The 20,530-nt window shown below is 51.1% G+C and overlaps 1 protein-coding gene across 4 annotated transcripts in view; it reads left to right on the top strand.

The window, feature by feature from the left end:
• MBTD1 (mbt domain containing 1) overlaps positions 1 to 20,530 on the top strand; it is a 231,185-nt gene that overhangs the window by 132,996 nt on the left and 77,659 nt on the right. For 2 of the 4 annotated variants that reach the window (XM_053708377.1, XM_053708392.1), the window contains exon 15: positions 523 to 600. In XM_053708377.1, the coding sequence (XP_053564352.1) occupies positions 523 to 600 (78 nt within the window). The remainder of the gene's footprint in view (positions 1 to 522; positions 601 to 20,530) is intronic. The other 2 variants (XM_053708384.1, XM_053708402.1) reach the window with 1 other exon arrangement.

A 20,530-nucleotide genomic window follows, 5' to 3' on the forward strand; every position in this document is an offset into this window, starting at 1 on the left:
AGGAATCTATCAATGGCTGCAACCAGAATTCTTAGAATGCAGGTTGAGAAATACCCTTGAGTGACTGCAAAAGACCTGCAGCAAGACTTGGTGGCAACAGGCACTGAGGTTTCAGTTTGCACAGTTAGGCGTGTACCAAACGCAGAAGACGTACACCACTACTGACCCAAAAACATAAGAAAAGTCTGCTCCAATATGCTCAAAATCATATAAATAAGCCACAGAAGTTCTGAGATTCTGTGGAGCAATTAAACAAAACTGGAACTTTTCTGCCCGAAGGTTCAGCGGTATGTCTGGAGGAAGAAGAATGAAGCATACGCTGAAAAGAACACACTGCCTACAGTTAAGCATGGTGGCGGCTCGGTGATGCTCTGGGTCTCTGATTCACTCAGTAAACCTATTTTTAAGGTGTATAAATTGTCTTTCTTTGCAGATTGCAGTATATGGTTTTTAAAAATTTATGTAATTTTTATTTCTGTAGATCAGGATGAATTATATTTTGACTTTTTATTTTATTTTCAGCAGCTAAAGACATCCAGTCAAATGTTTCCAAGCAGAAGAAGAAGTCTAAGACGCAGCAGTGTAAAGGACACAAAAAAAGTGGGTCACTGCGTTTTATTACTTATTTCTATATGTTTGTATCACAGTGTGTTGCTGGTCTTGGATTCTTACATAAGTTATCGGACTACCTATAGGATACAGAGGCATTGATATCCCAGTTCTAGGATAAGATGCTACTTAAAGGGATAACCCACATTTTTTTTTTCTTTCATGATTCAGCTAGAGCATGACATTTTAAGCAACTTTCTAATTTACTCCTATTATACATTTTTCTGTTTTCTTGGTATCTTTATTTGAAAAGCAGGAATGTAAGCTTAGGAGCTGGCCCATTTTTTATTCAGCACCTGGGTAGCACTTGCTGATTGGTGGCTAAATATAGCCACCAATATATAAATCAATCAGCAAGCACTACCCAGGGTGCTGAACCAAAAAGGCCCGGCTCCTATGCTTACATTCGTGCCTTTTCAAATAAAAATACAAAGAGAACGAAGAAAATTGAAAATAAGAGTAAATTAGAAAGCTGCTTAAAATTGCATTCTCTCTCAATCATGAAAGTTAAAATGTGGGTTTCATATCCCTTTAAATGAGTACAAATCTATGCAGCTGTAATTGTGTATAATTTATTTAAAAAGCAATTAAAGGCAAATAGTGTTTGTAAATGCATATGAAATAACAGAGAAACATATTGTATGATGTACTTAAAGTGCCATTCTATTGCCAAAATATTGCATGCTCAAATTTATTAGACCATATACATTTTGCATTATTGGCTGTAGGTAGCTATGCAAAGGTCTAATAAGTATGTTGGAGACTTGTTCACTGCTCTTGAACCCCAGTGTGTCTTATGTGCAGGTACCTCTTATATGCTGAAAAATAAAGCTTTTGAAAAAGAGGGATGGTTAAAGGGACTGCAGGGCCAGGGTTCTGAGATCTAGATGTGTGGCTGATAGAAGGAAGGGCTGCAATGCTAGAGGTCTGAGATCTAGATGTGTGGTTGATAAAAGGAAGGGCTGCAGGGCCAGGGATCTGAGATCTAGATGTGTGGTTGATAGAAGGAAGGGCTGCAATGCTAGCGGTCTGAGATCTAGATGTGTGGCTGATAGAAGAAAGGGCTGCAGGGCTAGGGGTCTGAGATCTAGATGTGTGGCTGATAGAAGGAATGGCAGCAGGGCTAGGGGTCTGAGATCTAGATGTGTGGCTGATAGAAGAAAGGGCTGCAGGGCTAGGGGTCTGAGATCTAGATGTGTGGCTGATAGAAGGAATGGCAGCAGGGCTAGGGGTCTGAGATCTAGATGTGTGGCTGATAGAAGGGAGGGCTGCAGGGCTAGGGGTCTGAGATCTAGATGTGTGGCTGGTAGAAGGAAGGGCCAGGGATCTGAGATCTGGCTGATAGAAGGAAGGGCTGCAGGGCCAGGGGTCTGAGATCTAGATGTGTGGCTGGTAGAAGGAAGGGCCAGGGATCTGAGATCTGGCTGATAGAAGGAAGGGCTGCAATGCTAGGGGTCTGAGATCTAGATGTGTGGCTGATAGAAGAAAGGGCTGCAGGGCTAGGGGTCTGAGATCTAGATGTGTGGCTGATAGAAGGAATGGCTGCAATGCCAGGGGTCTGATATCTAGATGTGTGGCTGATAGAAGGAATGGCTGCAGGGCTAGGGGTCTGAGATCTAGATGTGTGGCTGATAGAAGGAAGGGCTGCAATGCTAGGGGTCTGAGATCTAGATGTGTGGCTGATAGAAGGAATGACTGCATGGCTAGCAATCTGAGATCTAGATGTGTGGCTGGTAGAAGAAAGGGCCTGGGATCTGAGATCTGGCTGATAGAAGGAAGGGCTGCAGGGCCAGGGGTCTGAGATCTAGATGTGTGGCTGATAGAAGGAAGGGCTGCAGGGCCAGGGGTCTGAGATCTAGATGTGTGGCTGATAGAAGGAAGGGCCAGGGGTCTGAGATCTAGATGTGTGGCTGATAGAAGGGAGGGCTGCAGGGCTAGGGGTCTGAGATCTAGATGTGTGGCTGGTAGAAAGAAGGGCCAGGGATCTGAGATCTGGCTGATAGAAGGAAGGGCTGCAGGGCCAGGGGCCTGAGATCTAGATGTGTGGCTGATAGAAGGAAGGGCTGCAATGCTAGGGGTCTGAGATCTAGATGTGTGGCTGATAGAAGGAATGGCTGCAGGGCTAGGGGTCTGAGATCTAGATGTGTGGCTGGTAGAAGAAAGGGCCAGGGGTCTGAGATCTAGATGTGTGTGCTGATAGAAGGAAGGGTCAGGGGTCTGAGATCTAGATGTGTGGCTGATAGAAGGAATGGCTGCAGGGCTAGGGATCTGAGATCTAGATGTGTGGCTGGTAGAAGAAAGGGCCAGGGGTCTGAGATCTAGATGTGTGGCTGATAGAAGAAAGGGCTACAGGGCCAGGGGTCTGAAATCTAGATGTGTGGCTGATAGAAGAAAGGGCTGTAGGTCCAGGGGTCTGAGATCTAGATGTGTGGCTGATAGAAGGAAGGGCTGCAGGGCCAGGGATCTGATATCTAGATACGTGGCTGATAGAAGGGAGGGCTGCAGGGCTAGGGGTCAGATCTAGATGTGTGGCTGGTAGAAGGAAGGGCCAGGGATCTGAGATCTGGCTGATAGAAGGAAGGGCTGCAGGGCCAGGGGTCTGAGATCTAGATGTGTGGCTGATAGATGGAAGGGCTGCAATGCTAGGGGTCTGAGATCTAGATGTGTGGCTGATAGAAGGAAGGGGCTGCAATGCCAGGGGTCTGAAATCTAGATGTGTGGCTGATAGAAGGAAGGGCTGCAATGCCAGGCGTCTGAAATCTAGATGTGTGGCTGATAGAAGGAAGTGCTGCAATGCTAGGGGTCTGAGATCTAGATGTGTGGCTGATAGAAGGAAGGGCTGCAATGCCAGGGGTCCGAGATCTAGATGTGTGGCTGATAGAAGGAAGTGCTGCAGGGCCAGGAGTCTGAGATCTAGATGTGTGGCTGGTAGAAGGAAGGGCCAGGGATCTTAGATCTGACTGATAGAAGGGCTGCAATGCTAGGGGTCTGAGATCTAGATGTGTGGCTGATAGAAGGAATGGCTGCAGGGCTAGGGATCTGAGATCTAGATGTGTGGCTGGTAGAAGAAAGGGTCAGGGGTCTGAGATCTAGATGTGTGGCTGATAGAAGGAAGGGCTGCAATGCTAGAGGTCTGAGATCTAGATGTGTGGTTGATAGAAGAAAGGGCTGCAGGGCTAGGGGTCTGAGATCTAGATGTGTGGCTGATAGAAGGAATGGCAGCAGGGCTAGGGGTCTGAGATCTAGATGTGTGGCTGATAGAAGGAAGGGCTGCAATGCTAGCGGTCTGAGATCTAGATGTGTGGCTGATAGAAGGGAGGGCTGCAGGGCTAGGGGTCTGAGATCTAGATGTGTGGCTGGTAGAAGGAAGGGCCAGGGATCTGAGATCTGGCTGATAGAAGGAAGGGCTGCAATGCTAGGGGTCTGAGATCTAGATGTGTGGCTGATAGAAGAAAGGGCTGCAGGGCTAGGGGTCTGAGATCTAGATGTGTGGCTGATAGAAGGAAGGGCTGCAATGCCAGGGGTCTGATATCTAGATGTGTGGCTGATAGAAGGAATGGCTGCAGGGCTAGGGGTCTGAGATCTAGATGTGTGGCTGATAGAAGGAAGGGCTGCAATGCTAGGGGTCTGAGATCTAGATGTGTGGCTGGTAGAAGGAAGGGCCAGGGATCTGAGATCTGGCTGATAGAAGGAAGGGCTGCAATGCTAGGGGTCTGAGATCTAGATGTGTGGCTGATAGAAGAAAGGGCTGCAGGGCTAGGGGTCTGAGATCTAGATGTGTGGCTGATAGAAGGAATGGCTGCAATGCCAGGGGTCTGATATCTACATGTGTGGCTGATAGAAGGAATGGCTGCAGGGCTAGGGGTCTGAGATCTAGATGTGTGGCTGATAGAAGGAAGGGCTGCAATGCTAGGGGTCTGAGATCTAGATGTGTGGCTGATAGAAGGAATGACTGCATGGCTAGCAATCTGAGATCTAGATGTGTGGCTGGTAGAAGAAAGGGCCAGGGATCTGAGATCTGGCTGATAGAAGGAAGGGCTGCAGGGCCAGGGGTCTGAGATCTAGATGTGTGGCAGATAGAAGGAATGGCTGCAATGCTAGGGGTCTGAGATCTAGATGTGTGGCTGATAGAAGGAAGGGCTGCAGGGCCAGGAGTCTGAGATCTAGATGTGTGGCTGATAGAAGGAATGGCTGCAGGGCTAGGGATCTGAGATCTAGATGTGTGGCTGGTAGAAGAAAGGGTCAGGGGTCTGAGATCTAGATGTGTGGCTGATAGAAGGAAGGGCTGCAATGCTAGAGGTCTGAGATCTAGATGTGTGGCTGATAGAAGGAATGGCAGCAGGGCTAGGGGTCTGAGATCTAGATGTGTGGCTGATAGAAGAAAGGGCTGCAGGGCTAGGGGTCTGAGATCTAGATGTGTGGCTGATAGAAGGAATGGCAGCAGGTCTAGGGGTCTGAGATCTAGATGTGTGGCTGATAGAAGGGAGGGCTGCAGGGCTAGGGGTCTGAGATCTAGATGTGTGGCTGGTAGAAGGAAGGGCCAGGGATCTGAGATCTGGCTGATAGAAGGAAGGGCTGCAGGGCCAGGGGTCTGAGATCTAGATGTGTGGCTGGTAGAAGGAAGGGCCAGGGATCTAAGATCTGGCTGATAGAAGGAAGGGCTGCAATGCTAGGGGTCTGAGATCTAGATGTGTGGCTGATAGAAGGAAGGGCTGCAGGGCTAGGGGTCTGAGATCTAGATGTGTGGCTGATAGAAGGAATGGCTGCAATGCCAGGGGTCTGATATCTAGATGTGTGGCTGATAGAAGGAATGGCTGCAGGGCTAGGGGTCTGAGATCTAGATGTGTGGCTGATAGAAGGAAGGGCTGCAATGCTAGGGGTCTGAGATCTAGATGTGTGGCTGATAGAAGGAATGACTGCATGGCTAGCAATCTGAGATCTAGATGTGTGGCTGGTAGAAGAAAGGGCCTGGGATCTGAGATCTGGCTGATAGAAGGAAGGGCTGCAGGGCCAGGGGTCTGAGATCTAGATGTGTGGCTGATAGAAGGAAGGGCTGCAGGGCCAGGAGTCTGAGATCTAGATGTGTGGCTGATAGAAGGAAGGGCCAGGGGTCTGAGATCTAGATGTGTGGCTGATAGAAGGGAGGGCTGCAGGGCTAGGGGTCTGAGATCTAGATGTGTGGCTGGTAGAAAGAAGGGCCAGGGATCTGAGATCTGGCTGATAGAAGGAAGGGCTGCAGGGCCAGGGGCCTGAGATCTAGATGTGTGGCTGATAGAAGGAAGGGCTGCAATGCTAGGGGTCTGAGATCTAGATGTGTGGCTGATAGAAGGAATGGCTGCAGGGCTAGGGGTCTGAGATCTAGATGTGTGGCTGGTAGAAGAAAGGGCCAGGGGTCTGAGATCTAGATGTGTGTGCTGATAGAAGGAAGGGTCAGGGGTCTGAGATCTAGATGTGTGGCTGATAGAAGGAATGGCTGCAGGGCTAGGGATCTGAGATCTAGATGTGTGGCTGGTAGAAGAAAGGGCCAGGGGTCTGAGATCTAGATGTGTGGCTGATAGAAGAAAGGGCTACAGGGCCAGGGGTCTGAAATCTAGATGTGTGGCTGATAGAAGAAAGGGCTGTAGGTCCAGGGGTCTGAGATCTAGATGTGTGGCTGATAGAAGGAAGGGCTGCAGGGCCAGGGATCTGATATCTAGATACGTGGCTGATAGAAGGGAGGGCTGCAGGGCTAGGGGTCAGATCTAGATGTGTGGCTGGTAGAAGGAAGGGCCAGGGATCTGAGATCTGGCTGATAGAAGGAAGGGCTGCAGGGCCAGGGGTCTGAGATCTAGATGTGTGGCTGATAGATGGAAGGGCTGCAATGCTAGGGGTCTGAGATCTAGATGTGTGGCTGATAGAAGGAAGGGCTGCAATGCCAGGGGTCTGAAATCTAGATGTGTGGCTGATAGAAGGAATGGCTGCAGGGCTAGGGGTCTGAGATCTAGATGTGTGGCTGATAGAAGGAAGGGCTGCAATGCCAGGCGTCTGAGATCTAGATGTGTGGCTGATAGAAGGAATGGCTGCAGGGCTAGGGGTCTGAGATCTAGATGTGTGGCTGATAGAAGGAAGTGCTGCAATGCTAGGGGTCTGAGATCTAGATGTGTGGCTGATAGAAGGAAGGGCTGCAATGCCAGGGGTCTGAGATCTAGATGTGTGGCTGATAGAAGGAAGTGCTGCAGGGCCAGGAGTCTGAGATCTAGATGTGTGGCTGGTAGAAGGAAGGGCCAGGGATCTTAGATCTGACTGATAGAAGGGCTGCAATGCTAGGGGTCTGAGATCTAGATGTGTGGCTGATAGAAGGAATGGCTGCAGGGCTAGGGATCTGAGATCTAGATGTGTGGCTGGTAGAAGAAAGGGTCAGGGGTCTGAGATCTAGATGTGTGGCTGATAGAAGGAAGGGCTGCAATGCTAGAGGTCTGAGATCTAGATGTGTGGTTGATAGAAGAAAGGGCTGCAGGGCTAGGGGTCTGAGATCTAGATGTGTGGCTGATAGAAGGAATGGCAGCAGGGCTAGGGGTCTGAGATCTAGATGTGTGGCTGATAGAAGGAAGGGCTGCAATGCTAGCGGTCTGAGATCTAGATGTGTGGCTGATAGAAGGGAGGGCTGCAGGGCTAGGGGTCTGAGATCTAGATGTGTGGCTGGTAGAAGGAAGGGCCAGGGATCTGAGATCTGGCTGATAGAAGGAAGGGCTGCAATGCTAGGGGTCTGAGATCTAGATGTGTGGCTGATAGAAGAAAGGGCTGCAGGGCTAGGGGTCTGAGATCTAGATGTGTGGCTGATAGAAGGAAGGGTTGCAATGCTAGGGGTCTGAGATCTAGATGTGTGGCTGGTAGAAGGAAGGGCCAGGGATCTGAGATCTGGCTGATAGAAGGAAGGGCTGCAATGCTAGGGGTCTGAGATCTAGATGTGTGGCTGATAGAAGAAAGGGCTGCAGGGCTAGGGGTCTGAGATCTAGATGTGTGGCTGATAGAAGGAATGGCTGCAATGCCAGGGGTCTGATATCTACATGTGTGGCTGATAGAAGGAATGGCTGCAGGGCTAGGGGTCTGAGATCTAGATGTGTGGCTGATAGAAGGAAGGGCTGCAATGCTAGGGGTCTGAGATCTAGATGTGTGGCTGATAGAAGGAATGACTGCATGGCTAGCAATCTGAGATCTGGATGTGTGGCTGGTAGAAGAAAGGGCCAGGGATCTGAGATCTGGCTGATAGAAGGAAGGGCTGCAGGGCCAGGGGTCTGAGATCTAGATGTGTGGCAGATAGAAGGAATGGCTGCAATGCTAGGGGTCTGAGATCTAGATGTGTGGCTGATAGAAGGAAGGGCTGCAGGGCCAGGAGTCTGAGATCTAGATGTGTGGCTGATAGAAGGAATGGCTGCAGGGCTAGGGATCTGAGATCTAGATTTGTGGCTGGTAGAAGAAAGGGTCAGGGGTCTGAGATCTAGATGTGTGGCTGATAGAAGGAAGGGCTGCAATGCTAGAGGTCTGAGATCTAGATGTGTGGCTGATAGAAGGAATGGCAGCAGGGCTAGGGGTCTGAGATCTAGATGTGTGGCTGATAGAAGAAAGGGCTGCAGGGCTAGGGGTCTGAGATCTAGATGTGTGGCTGATAGAAGGAATGGCAGCAGGTCTAGGGGTCTGAGATCTAGATGTGTGGCTGATAGAAGGGAGGGCTGCAGGGCTAGGGGTCTGAGATCTAGATGTGTGGCTGGTAGAAGGAAGGGCCAGGGATCTGAGATCTGGCTGATAGAAGGAAGGGCTGCAGGGCCAGGGGTCTGAGATCTAGATGTGTGGCTGGTAGAAGGAAGGGCCAGGGATCTAAGATCTGGCTGATAGAAGGAAGGGCTGCAATGCTAGGGGTCTGAGATCTAGATGTGTGGCTGATAGAAGTAAGGGCTGCAGGGCTAGGGGTCTGAGATCTAGATGTGTGGCTGATAGAAGGAATGGCTGCAATGCCAGGGGTCTGATATCTAGATGTGTGGCTGATAGAAGGAATGGCTGCAGGGCCAGGGGTCTGAGATCTAGATGTGTGGCTGATAGAAGGAAGGGCTGCAATGCTAGGGGTCTGAGATCTAGATGTGTGGCTGATAGAAGGAATGACTGCATGGCTAGCAATCTGAGATCTAGATGTGTGGCTGGTAGAAGAAAGGGCCTGGGATCTGAGATCTGGCTGATAGAAGGAAGGGCTGCAGGGCCAGGGGTCTGAGATCTAGATGTGTGGCTGATAGAAGGAAGGGCTGCAGGGCCAGGAGTCTGAGATCTAGATGTGTGGCTGATAGAAGGAAGGGCCAGGGGTCTGAGATCTAGATGTGTGGCTGATAGAAGGGAGGGCTGCAGGGCTAGGGGTCTGAGATCTAGATGTGTGGCTGGTAGAAAGAAGGGCCAGGGATCTGAGATCTGGCTGATAGAAGGAAGGGCTGCAGGGCCAGGGGCCTGAGATCTAGATGTGTGGCTGATAGAAGGAAGGGCTGCAATGCTAGGGGTCTGAGATCTAGATGTGTGGCTGATAGAAGGAATGGCTGCAGGGCTAGGGGTCTGAGATCTAGATGTGTGGCTGGTAGAAGAAAGGGCCAGGGGTCTGAGATCTAGATGTGTGTGCTGATAGAAGGAAGGGTCAGGGGTCTGAGATCTAGATGTGTGGCTGATAGAAGGAATGGCTGCAGGGCTAGGGATCTGAGATCTAGATGTGTGGCTGGTAGAAGAAAGGGCCAGGGGTCTGAGATCTAGATGTGTGGCTGATAGAAGAAGGGGCTACAGGGCCAGGGGTCTGAAATCTAGATGTGTGGCTGATAGAAGAAAGGGCTGTAGGTCCAGGGGTCTGAGATCTAGATGTGTGGCTGATAGAAGGAAGGGCTGCAGGGCCAGGGATCTGATATCTAGATACGTGGCTGATATAAGGGAGGGCTGCAGGGCTAGGGGTCAGATCTAGATGTGTGGCTGGTAGAAGGAAGGGCCAGGGATCTGAGATCTGGCTGATAGAAGGAAGGGCTGCAGGGCCAGGGGTCTGAGATCTAGATGTGTGGCTGATAGATGGAAGGGCTGCAATGCTAGGGGTCTGAGATCTAGATGTGTGGCTGATAGAAGGAAGGGCTGCAATGCCAGGGGTCTGAAATCTAGATGTGTGGCTGATAGAAGGAATGGCTGCAGGGCTAGGGGTCTGAGATCTAGATGTGTGGCTGATAGAAGGAAGTGCTGCAATGCTAGGGGTCTGAGATCTAGATGTGTGGCTGATAGAAGGAAGTGCTGCAATGCTAGGGGTCTGAGATCTAGATGTGTGGCTGATAGAAGGAAGGGCTGCAATGCCAGGGGTCTGAGATCTAGATGTGTGGCTGATAGAAGGAAGTGCTGCAGGGCCAGGAGTCTGAGATCTAGATGTGTGGCTGGTAGAAGGAAGGGCCAGGGATCTTAGATCTGACTGATAGAAGGGCTGCAATGCTAGGGGTCTGAGATCTAGATGTGTGGCTGATAGAAGGAATGGCTGCAGGGCTAGGGATCTGAGATCTAGATGTGTGGCTGGTAGAAGAAAGGGTCAGGGGTCTGAGATCTAGATGTGTGGCTGATAGAAGGAAGGGCTGCAATGCTAGAGGTCTGAGATCTAGATGTGTGGTTGATAGAAGAAAGGGCTGCAGGGCTAGGGGTCTGAGATCTAGATGTGTGGCTGATAGAAGGAATGGCAGCAGGGCTAGGGGTCTGAGATCTAGATGTGTGGCTGATAGAAGGAAGGGCTGCAATGCTAGCGGTCTGAGATCTAGATGTGTGGCTGATAGAAGAAAGGGCTGCAGGGCTAGGGGTCTGAGATCTAGATGTGTGGCTGATAGAAGGAATGGCAGCAGGGCTAGGGGTCTGAGATCTAGATGTGTGGCTGATAGAAGGAAGGGCTGCAATGCTAGCGGTCTGAGATCTAGATGTGTGGCTGATAGAAGGGAGGGCTGCAGGGCTAGGGGTCTGAGATTTAGATGTGTGGCTGGTAGAAGGAAGGGCCAGGGATCTGAGATCTGGCTGATAGAAGGAAGGGCTGCAATGCTAGGGGTCTGAGATCTAGATGTGTGGCTGATAGAAGAAAGGGCTGCAGGGCTAGGGGTCTGAGATCTAGATGTGTGGCTGATAGAAGGAAGGGCTGCAATGCCAGGGGTCTGATATCTAGATGTGTGGCTGATAGAAGGAATGGCTGCAGGGCTAGGGGTCTGAGATCTAGATGTGTGGCTGATAGAAGGAAGGGCTGCAATGCTAGGGGTCTGAGATCTAGATGTGTGGCTGGTAGAAGGAAGGGCCAGGGATCTGAGATCTGGCTGATAGAAGGAAGGGCTGCAATGCTAGGGGTCTGAGATCTAGATGTGTGGCTGATAGAAGAAAGGGCTGCAGGGCTAGGGGTCTGAGATCTAGATGTGTGGCTGGTAGAAGAAAGGGCCAGGGATCTGAGATCTGGCTGATAGAAGGAAGGGCTGCAGGGCCAGGGGTCTGAGATCTAGATGTGTGGCTGATAGAAGGAATGGCTGCAATGCTAGGGGTCTGAGATCTAGATGTGTGGCTGATAGAAGGAAGGGCTGCAGGGCCAGGAGTCTGAGATCTAGATGTGTGGCTGATAGAAGGAATGGCTGCAGGGCTAGGGATCTGAGATCTAGATGTGTGGCTGGTAGAAGAAAGGGTCAGGGGTCTGAGATCTAGATGTGTGGCTGATAGAAGGAAGGGCTGCAATGCTAGAGGTCTGAGATCTAGATGTGTGGTTGATAGAAGAAAGGGCTGCAGGGCTAGGGGTCTGAGATCTAGATGTGTGGCTGATAGAAGGAATGGCAGCAGGGCTAGGGGTCTGAGATCTAGATGTGTGGCTGATAGAAGGAAGGGCTGCAATGCTAACGGTCTGAGATCTAGATGTGTGGCTGATAGAAGAAAGGGCTGCAGGGCCAGGGGTCTGAGATCTAGATGTGTGGCTGATAGAAGGAAGGGCTGCAGGGCCAGGGGTCTGAGATCTAGATGTGTGGCTGATAGAAGGAAGGGCTGCAATTCTAGGGGTCTGAGATCTAGATGTGTGGTTGATAGAAGGAATGGCTGCAGGGCCAGGGATCTGAGATCTAGATGTGTGGTTGATAGAAGGAAGGGCTGCAATGCTAGCGGTCTGAGATCTAGATGTGTGGCTGATAGAAGAAAGGGCTGCAGGGCTAGGGGTCTGAGATCTAGATGTGTGGCTGATAGAAGGAATGGCAGCAGGGCTAGGGGTCTGAGATCTAGATGTGTGGCTGATAGAAGGGAGGGCTGCAGGGCTAGGGGTCTGAGATCTAGATGTGTGGCTGGTAGAAGGAAGGGCCAGGGATCTGAGATCTGGCTGATAGAAGGAAGGGCTGCAGGGCCAGGGGTCTGAGATCTAGATGTGTGGCTGGTAGAAGGAAGGGCCAGGGATCTAAGATCTGGCTGATAGAAGGAAGGGCTGCAATGCTAGGGGTCTGAGATCTAGATGTGTGGCTGATAGAAGAAAGGGCTGCAGGGCTAGGGGTCTGAGATCTAGATGTGTGGCTGATAGAAGGAATGGCTGCAATGCCAGGGGTCTGATATCTAGATGTGTGGCTGATAGAAGGAATGGCTGCAGGGCTAGGGGTCTGAGATCTAGATGTGTGGCTGATAGAAGGAAGGGCTGCAATGCTAGGGGTCTGAGATCTAGATGTGTGGCTGATAGAAGGAATGACTGCATGGCTAGCAATCTGAGATCTAGATGTGTGGCTGGTAGAAGAAAGGGCCTGGGATCTGAGATCTGGCTGATAGAAGGAAGGGCTGCAGGGCCAGGGGTCTGAGATCTAGATGTGTGGCTGATAGAAGGAAGGGCTGCAGGGCTAGGGGTCTGAGATCTAGATGTGTGGCTGGTAGAAAGAAGGGCCAGGGATCTGAGATCTGGCTGATAGAAGGAAGGGCTGCAGGGCCAGGGGCCTGAGATCTAGATGTGTGGCTGATAGAAGGAAGGGCTGCAATGCTAGGGGTCTGAGATCTAGATGTGTGGCTGGTAGAAGAAAGGGCCAGGGGTCTGAGATCTAGATGTGTGTGCTGATAGAAGGAAGGGTCAGGGGTCTGAGATCTAGATGTGTGGCTGATAGAAGGAATGGCTGCAGGGCTAGGGATCTGAGATCTAGATGTGTGGCTGGTAGAAGAAAGGGCCAGGGGTCTGAGATCTAGATGTGTGGCTGATAGAAGAAAGGGCTGTAGGTCCAGGGGTCTGAGATCTAGATGTGTGGCTGATAGAAGAAAGGGCTGCAGGGCCAGGGATCTGATATCTAGATACGTGGCTGATAGAAGGGAGGGCTGCAGGGCTAGGGGTCAGATCTAGATGTGTGGCTGGTAGAAGGAAGGGCCAGGGATCTGAGATCTGGCTGATAGAAGGAAGGGCTGCAGGGCCAGGGGTCTGAGATCTAGATGTGTGGCTGATAGATGGAAGGGCTGCAATGCTAGGGGTCTGAGATCTAGATGTGTGGCTGATAGAAGGAAGGGCTGCAATGCCAGGGGTCTGAAATCTAGATGTGTGGCTGATAGAAGGAAGGGCTGCAATGCCAGGCGTCTGAGATCTAGATGTGTGGCTGATAGAAGGAATGGCTGCAGGGCTAGGGGTCTGAGATCTAGATGTGTGGCTGATAGAAGGAAGTGCTGCAATGCTAGGGGTCTGAGATCTAGATGTGTGGCTGATAGAAGGGAGGGCTGCAGGGCTAGGGGTCTGAGATCTAGATGTGTGGCTGGTAGAAGGAAGGGCCAGGGATCTGAGATCTGGCTGATAGAAGGAAGGGCTGCAGGGCCAGGGGTCTGAGATCTAGATGTGTGGCTGGTAGAAGGAAGGGCCAGGGATCTAAGATCTGGCTGATAGAAGGAAGGGCTGCAATGCTAGGGGTCTGAGATCTAGATGTGTGGCTGATAGAAGGAAGGGCTGCAGGGCCAGGGGTCTGAGATCTAGATGTGTGGCTGATAGAAGGAATGACTGCATGGCTAGCAATCTGAGATCTAGATGTGTGGCTGGTAGAAGAAAGGGCCTGGGATCTGAGATCTGGCTGATAGAAGGAAGGGCTGCAGGGCCAGGGGTCTGAGATCTAGATGTGTGGCTGATAGAAGGAAGGGCTGCAGGGCCAGGAGTCTGAGATCTAGATGTGTGGCTGATAGAAGGAAGGGCCAGGGGTCTGAGATCTAGATGTGTGGCTGATAGAAGGGAGGGCTGCAGGGCTAGGGGTCTGAGATCTAGATGTGTGGCTGGTAGAAAGAAGGGCCAGGGATCTGAGATCTGGCTGATAGAAGGAAGGGCTGCAGGGCCAGGGGCCTGAGATCTAGATGTGTGGCTGATAGAAGGAAGGGCTGCAATGCTAGGGGTCTGAGATCTAGATGTGTGGCTGATAGAAGGAATGGCTGCAGGGCTAGGGGTCTGAGATCTAGATGTGTGGCTGGTAGAAGAAAGGGCCAGGGGTCTGAGATCTAGATGTGTGTGCTGATAGAAGGAAGGGTCAGGGGTCTGAGATCTAGATGTGTGGCTGATAGAAGGAATGGCTGCAGGGCTAGGGATCTGAGATCTAGATGTGTGGCTGGTAGAAGAAAGGGCCAGGGGTCTGAGATCTAGATGTGTGGCTGATAGAAGAAAGGGCTGTAGGTCCAGGGGTCTGAGATCTAGATGTGTGGCTGATAGAAGAAAGGGCTGCAGGGCCAGGGATCTGATATCTAGATACCTGGCTGATAGAAGGGAGGGCTGCAGGGCTAGGGGTCAGATCTAGATGTGTGGCTGGTAGAAGGAAGGGCCAGGGATCTGAGATCTGGCTGATAGAAGGAAGGGCTGCAGGGCCAGGGGTCTGAGATCTAGATGTGTGGCTGATAGATGGAAGGGCTGCAATGCTAGGGGTCTGAGATCTAGATGTGTGGCTGATAGAAGGAAGGGCTGCAATGCCAGGGGTCTGAAATCTAGATGTGTGGCTGATAGAAGGAAGGGCTGCAATGCCAGGCGTCTGAGATCTAGATGTGTGGCTGATAGAAGGAATGGCTGCAGGGCTAGGGGTCTGAGATCTAGATGTGTGGCTGATAGAAGGAAGTGCTGCAATGCTAGGGGTCTGAGATCTAGATGTGTGGCTGATAGAAGGAAGTGCTGCAGGGCCAGGAGTCTGAGATCTAGATGTGTGGCTGGTAGAAGGAAGGGCCAGGGATCTTAGATCTGACTGATAGAAGGGCTGCAATGCTAGGGGTCTGAGATCTAGATGTGTGGCTGATAGAAGGAATGGCTGCAGGGCTAGGGATCTGAGATCTAGATGTGTGGCTGGTAGAAGAAAGGGTCAGGGGTCTGAGATCTAGATGTGTGGCTGATAGAAGTAAGGGCTGCAATGCTAGAGGTCTGAGATCTAGATGTGTGGTTGATAGAAGAAAGGGCTGCAGGGCTAGGGGTCTGAGATCTAGATGTGTGGCTGATAGAAGGAATGGCAGCAGGGCTAGGGGTCTGAGATCTAGATGTGTGGCTGATAGAAGGAAGGGCTGCAATGCTAGCGGTCTGAGATCTAGATGTGTGGCTGATAGAAGAAAGGGCTGCAGGGCTAGGGGTCTGAGATCTAGATGTGTGGCTGATAGAAGGAATGGCAGCAGGGCTAGGGGTCTGAGATCTAGATGTGTGGCTGATAGAAGGGAGGGCTGCAGTGCTAGGGGTCTGAGATCTAGATGTGTGGCTGGTAGAAGGAAGGGCCAGGGATCTGAGATCTGGCTGATAGAAGGAAGGGCTGCAATGCTAGGGGTCTGAGATCTAGATGTGTGGCTGATAGAAGAAAGGGCTGCAGGGCTAGGGGTCTGAGATCTAGATGTGTGGCTGATAGAAGGAAGGGCTGCAATGCCAGGGGTCTGATATCTAGATGTGTGGCTGATAGAAGGAATGGCTGCAGGGCTAGGGGTCTGAGATCTAGATGTGTGGCTGATAGAAGGAAGGGCTGCAATGCTAGGGGTCTGAGATCTAGATGTGTGGCTGGTAGAAGGAAGGGCCAGGGATCTGAGATCTGGCTGATAGAAGGAATGGCTGCAGGGCTAGGGGTCTGAGATCTAGATGTGTGGCTGATAGAAGGAAGGGCTGCAATGCTAGGGGTCTGAGATCTAGATGTGTGGCTGATAGAAGGAATGACTGCATGGCTAGCAATCTGAGATCTAGATGTGTGGCTGGTAGAAGAAAGGGCCAGGGATCTGAGATCTGGCTGATAGAAGGAAGGGCTGCAGGGCCAGGGGTCTGAGATCTAGATGTGTGGCTGATAGAAGGAATGGCTGCAATGCTAGGGGTCTGAGATCTAGATGTGTGGCTGATAGAAGGAAGGGCTGCAGGGCCAGGAGTTTGAGATCTAGATGTGTGGCTGATAGAAGGAATGGCTGCAGGGCTAGGGATCTGAGATCTAGATGTGTGGCTGGTAGAAGAAAGGGTCAGGGGTCTGAGATCTAGATGTGTGGCTGATAGAAGGAAGGGCTGCAATGCTAGAGGTCTGAGATCTAGATGTGTGGTTGATAGAAGAAAGGGCTGCAGGGCTAGGGGTCTGAGATCTAGATGTGTGGCTGATAGAAGGAATGGCAGCAGGGCTAGGGGTCTGAGATCTAGATGTGTGGCTGATAGAAGGAAGGGCTGCAATGCTAGCGGTCTGAGATCTAGATGTGTGGCTGATAGAAGAAAGGGCTGCAGGGCTAGGGGTCTGAGATCTAGATGTGTGGCTGATAGAAGGAATGGCAGCAGGGCTAGGGGTCTGAGATCTAGATGTGTGGCTGATAGAAGGAAGGGCTGCAATGCCAGGGGTCTGATATCTAGATGTGTGGCTGATAGAAGGAATGGCTGCAGGGCTAGGGGTCTGAGATCTAGATGTGTGGCTGATAGAAGGAAGGGCTGCAATGCTAGGGGTCTGAGATCTAGATGTGTGGCTGGTAGAAGGAAGGGCCAGGGATCTGAGATCTGGCTGATAGAAGGAAGGGCTGCAATGCTAGGGGTCTGAGATCTAGATGTGTGGCTGATAGAAGAAAGGGCTGCAGGGCTAGGGGTCTGAGATCTAGATGTGTGGCTGATAGAAGGAATGGCTGCAATGCCAGGGGTCTGATATCTACATGTGTGGCTGATAGAAGGAATGGCTGCAGGGCTAGGGGTCTGAGATCTAGATGTGTGGCTGATAGAAGGAAGGGCTGCAATGCTAGGGGTCTGAGATCTAGATGTGTGGCTGATAGAAGGAATGACTGCATGGCTAGCAATCTGAGATCTAGATGTGTGGCTGGTAGAAGAAAGGGCCAGGGATCTGAGATCTGGCTGATAGAAGGAAGGGCTGCAATGCTAGGGGTCTGAGATCTAGATGTGTGGCTGATAGAAGAAAGGGCTGCAGGGCTAGGGGTCTGAGATCTAGATGTGTGGCTGATAGAAGGAATGGCTGCAATGCCAGGGGTCTGATATCTACATGTGTGGCTGATAGAAGGAATGGCTGCAGGGCTAGGGGTCTGAGATCTAGATGTGTGGCTGATAGAAGGAAGGGCTGCAATGCTAGGGGTCTGAGATCTAGATGTGTGGCTGATAGAAGGAATGACTGCATGGCTAGCAATCTGAGATCTAGATGTGTGGCTGGTAGAAGAAAGGGCCAGGGATCTGAGATCTGGCTGATAGAAGGAAGGGCTGCAGGGCCAGGGGTCTGAGATCTAGATGTGTGGCTGATAGAAGGAATGGCTGCAATGCTAGGGGTCTGAGATCTAGATGTGTGGCTGATAGACTCCTGGCCCTGCAGCCCTTCCTTCTGAGATCTAGATGTGTGGCTGATAGAAGGAAGGGCCAGGGGTCTGAGATCTAGATGTGTGGCTGATAGAAGGGAGGGCTGCAGGGCTAGGGGTCTGAGATCTAGATGTGTGGCTGATAGAAGGAAGGGCTGCAATGCTAGGGGTCTGAGATCTAGATGTGTGACTGATAGAAGGAATGGCTGCAGGGCTAGGGGTCTGAGATCTGGCTGATAGAAGGAAGGGCTGCAGGGCCAGGGGTCTGAGATCTAGATGTGTGGCTGATAGAAGGAAGGGCTGCAATGCTAGGGGTCTGAGATCTAGATGTGTGACTGATAGAAGGAATGGCTGCAGGGCTAGGGGTCTGAGATCTAGATGTGTGGCTGGTAGAAGAAAGGGCCAGGGGTCTGAGATCTAGATGTGTGTGCTGATAGAAGGAAGGGTCAGGGGTCTGAGATCTAGATGTGTGGCTGATAGAAGGAATGGCTGCAGGGCTAGGGATCTGAGATCTAGATGTGTGGCTGGTAGAAGAAAGGGCCAGGGGTCTGAGATCTAGATGTGTGGCTGATAGAAGAAAGGGCTACAGGGCCAGGGGTCTGAAATCTAGATGTGTGGCTGATAGAAGAAAGGGCTGTAGGTCCAGGGGTCTGAGATCTAGATGTGTGGCTGATAGAAGGAAGGGCTGCAGGGCCAGGGATCTGATATCTAGATACGTGGCTGATAGAAGGGAGGGCTGCAGGGCTAGGGGTCAGATCTAGATGTGTGGCTGGTAGAAGGAAGGGCCAGGGATCTGAGATCTGGCTGATAAAAGGAAGGGCTGCAATGCTAGGGGTCTGAGATCTAGATGTGTGGCTGATAGAAGGAAGGGCTGCAATGCCAGGGGTCTGAGATCTAGATGTGTGGCTGATAGAAGAAAGGGCTGTAGGGCCAGGGGTCTGATATCTAGATGTGTGGCTGATAGAAGGAATGGCTGCAGGGCTAGGGGTCTGAGATCTAGATGTGTGGCTGATAGATGGAAGGGCTGCAATGCTAGGGGTCTGAGATCTAGATGTGTGGCTGATAGAAGGAATGGCTGCAGGGCTAGGGGTCTGAGATCTAGATGTGTGGCTGATAGAAGGAAGGGCTGCAATGCTAGGGGTCTGAGATCTAGATGTGTGGCTGGTAGAAGGAAGGGCCAGGGATCTGAGATCTGGCTGATAGAAGGAAGGGCTGCAGGGCTAGGGGTCTGAGATCTAGATGTGTGGCTGATAGAAGGAAGTGCTGCAATGCTAGGGGTCTGAGATCTAGATGTGTGGCTGATAGAAGGAAGGGCTGCAATGCCAGGGGTCTGAGATCTAGATGTGTGGCTGATAGAAGGAAGTGCTGCAGGGCCAGGAGTCTGAGATCTAGATGTGTGGCTGGTAGAAGGAAGGGCCAGGGATCTTAGATCTGACTGATAGAAGGAAGGGCTGCAATGCTAGGGGTCTGAGATCTAGATGTGTGGCTGATAGAAGGAATGGCTGCAGGGCTAGGGATCTGAGATCTAGATGTGTGGCTGGTAGAAGAAAGGGTCAGGGGTCTGAGATCTAGATGTGTGGCTGATAGAAGGAAGGGCTGCAGGGCTAGGGATCTGAGATCTAGATGTGTGGCTGGTAGAAGAAAGGGTCAGGGGTCTGAGATCTAGATGTGTGACTGATAGAAGAAAGGGCTGCAGGGCCAGGGGTCTGAAATCTAGATGTGTGGCTGATAGAAGGAAGGGCTGCAGGGCCAGGGGTCTGTAATCTAGATGTGTGGCTGGTAGAAGGAAGGGCCAGGGATCTGAGATCTGGCTGATAGAAGGAAGGGCTGCAGGGCCAGCAATAATTGTTGTTGTTAATAATTAATAGTAAATGTTTTTATTTATTAAATCACTTGGTTTGTCCAAAAATTAGTTGTTTTTTTTAAAATATAGTTGCAGACACTTAATGCCCTACATCACTAATTAATTCAAAGCTTGGTCTGGAATCCGTAAAAAAAAATACTTTACACTAGTCAAGTCTAGTCAAAATTTAAATGATGTGTGGCTGATAGAAGGAATGGCTGCAGGGCTAGGGATCTGAGATCTAGATGTGTGGCTGGTAGAAGAAAGGGCCAAGGGTCTGAGATCTAGATGTGTGGCTGATAGAAGGAAGGGCTGCAGGGCCAGGGGTCTGAGATCTAGATGTGTGGCTGATAGAAGGAAGGGCTGCAATTCTAGGGGTCTGAGATCTAGATGTGTGGCTGATAGAAGGAATGGCTGCAGGGCTAGGGATCTGAGATCTAGATGTGTGGCTGGTAGAAGAAAGGGCCAGGGGTCTGAGATCTAGATGTGTGGCTGATAGAAGGAAGGGTCAGGGGTCTGAGATCTAGATGTGTGGCTGATAGAAGGAATGGCTGCAGGGCTAGGGGTCTGAGATCTAGATGTGTGGCTGATAGAAGGAAGGGCTGCAATGCTAGGGTTCTGAGATCTAGATGTGTGGCTGATAGAAGGAAGGGCTGCAATGCCAGGGGTCTGAGATCTAGATGTGTGGCTGATAGAAGGAAGTGCTGCAGGGCCAGGGGTCTGAGATCTAGATGTGTGGCTGATAAAAGGAAGGGCTGCAATGCCAGGGGTCTGATATCTAGATGTGTGGCTGATAGAAGGAATGGCAGCAGGGCTAGGGGTCTGAGATCTAGATGTGTGGCTGATAGAAGGAAGGGCTGCAATGCTAGCGGTCTGAGATCTAGATGTGTGGCTGATAGAAGAAAGGGCTGCAGGGCTAGGGGTCTGAGATCTAGATGTGTGGCTGATAGAAGGAATGGCAGCAGGGCTAGGGGTCTGAGATCTAGATGTGTGGCTGATAGAAGGGAGGGCTGCAGTGCTAGGGGTCTGAGATCTAGATGTGTGGCTGGTAGAAGGAAGGGCCAGGGATCTGAGATCTGGCTGATAGAAGGAAGGGCTGCAATGCTAGGGGTCTGAGATCTAGATGTGTGGCTGATAGAAGAAAGGGCTGCAGGGCTAGGGGTCTGAGATCTAGATGTGTGGCTGATAGAAGGAAGGGCTGCAATGCCAGGGGTCTGATATCTAGATGTGTGGCTGATAGAAGGAATGGCTGCAGGGCTAGGGGTCTGAGATCTAGATGTGTGGCTGATAGAAGGAAGGGCTGCAATGCTAGGGGTCTGAGATCTAGATGTGTGGCTG

This window comes from Bombina bombina, chromosome 1, assembly GCF_027579735.1.
Source record: "Bombina bombina isolate aBomBom1 chromosome 1, aBomBom1.pri, whole genome shotgun sequence".
Taxonomy (NCBI): domain Eukaryota; kingdom Metazoa; phylum Chordata; class Amphibia; order Anura; family Bombinatoridae; genus Bombina; species Bombina bombina.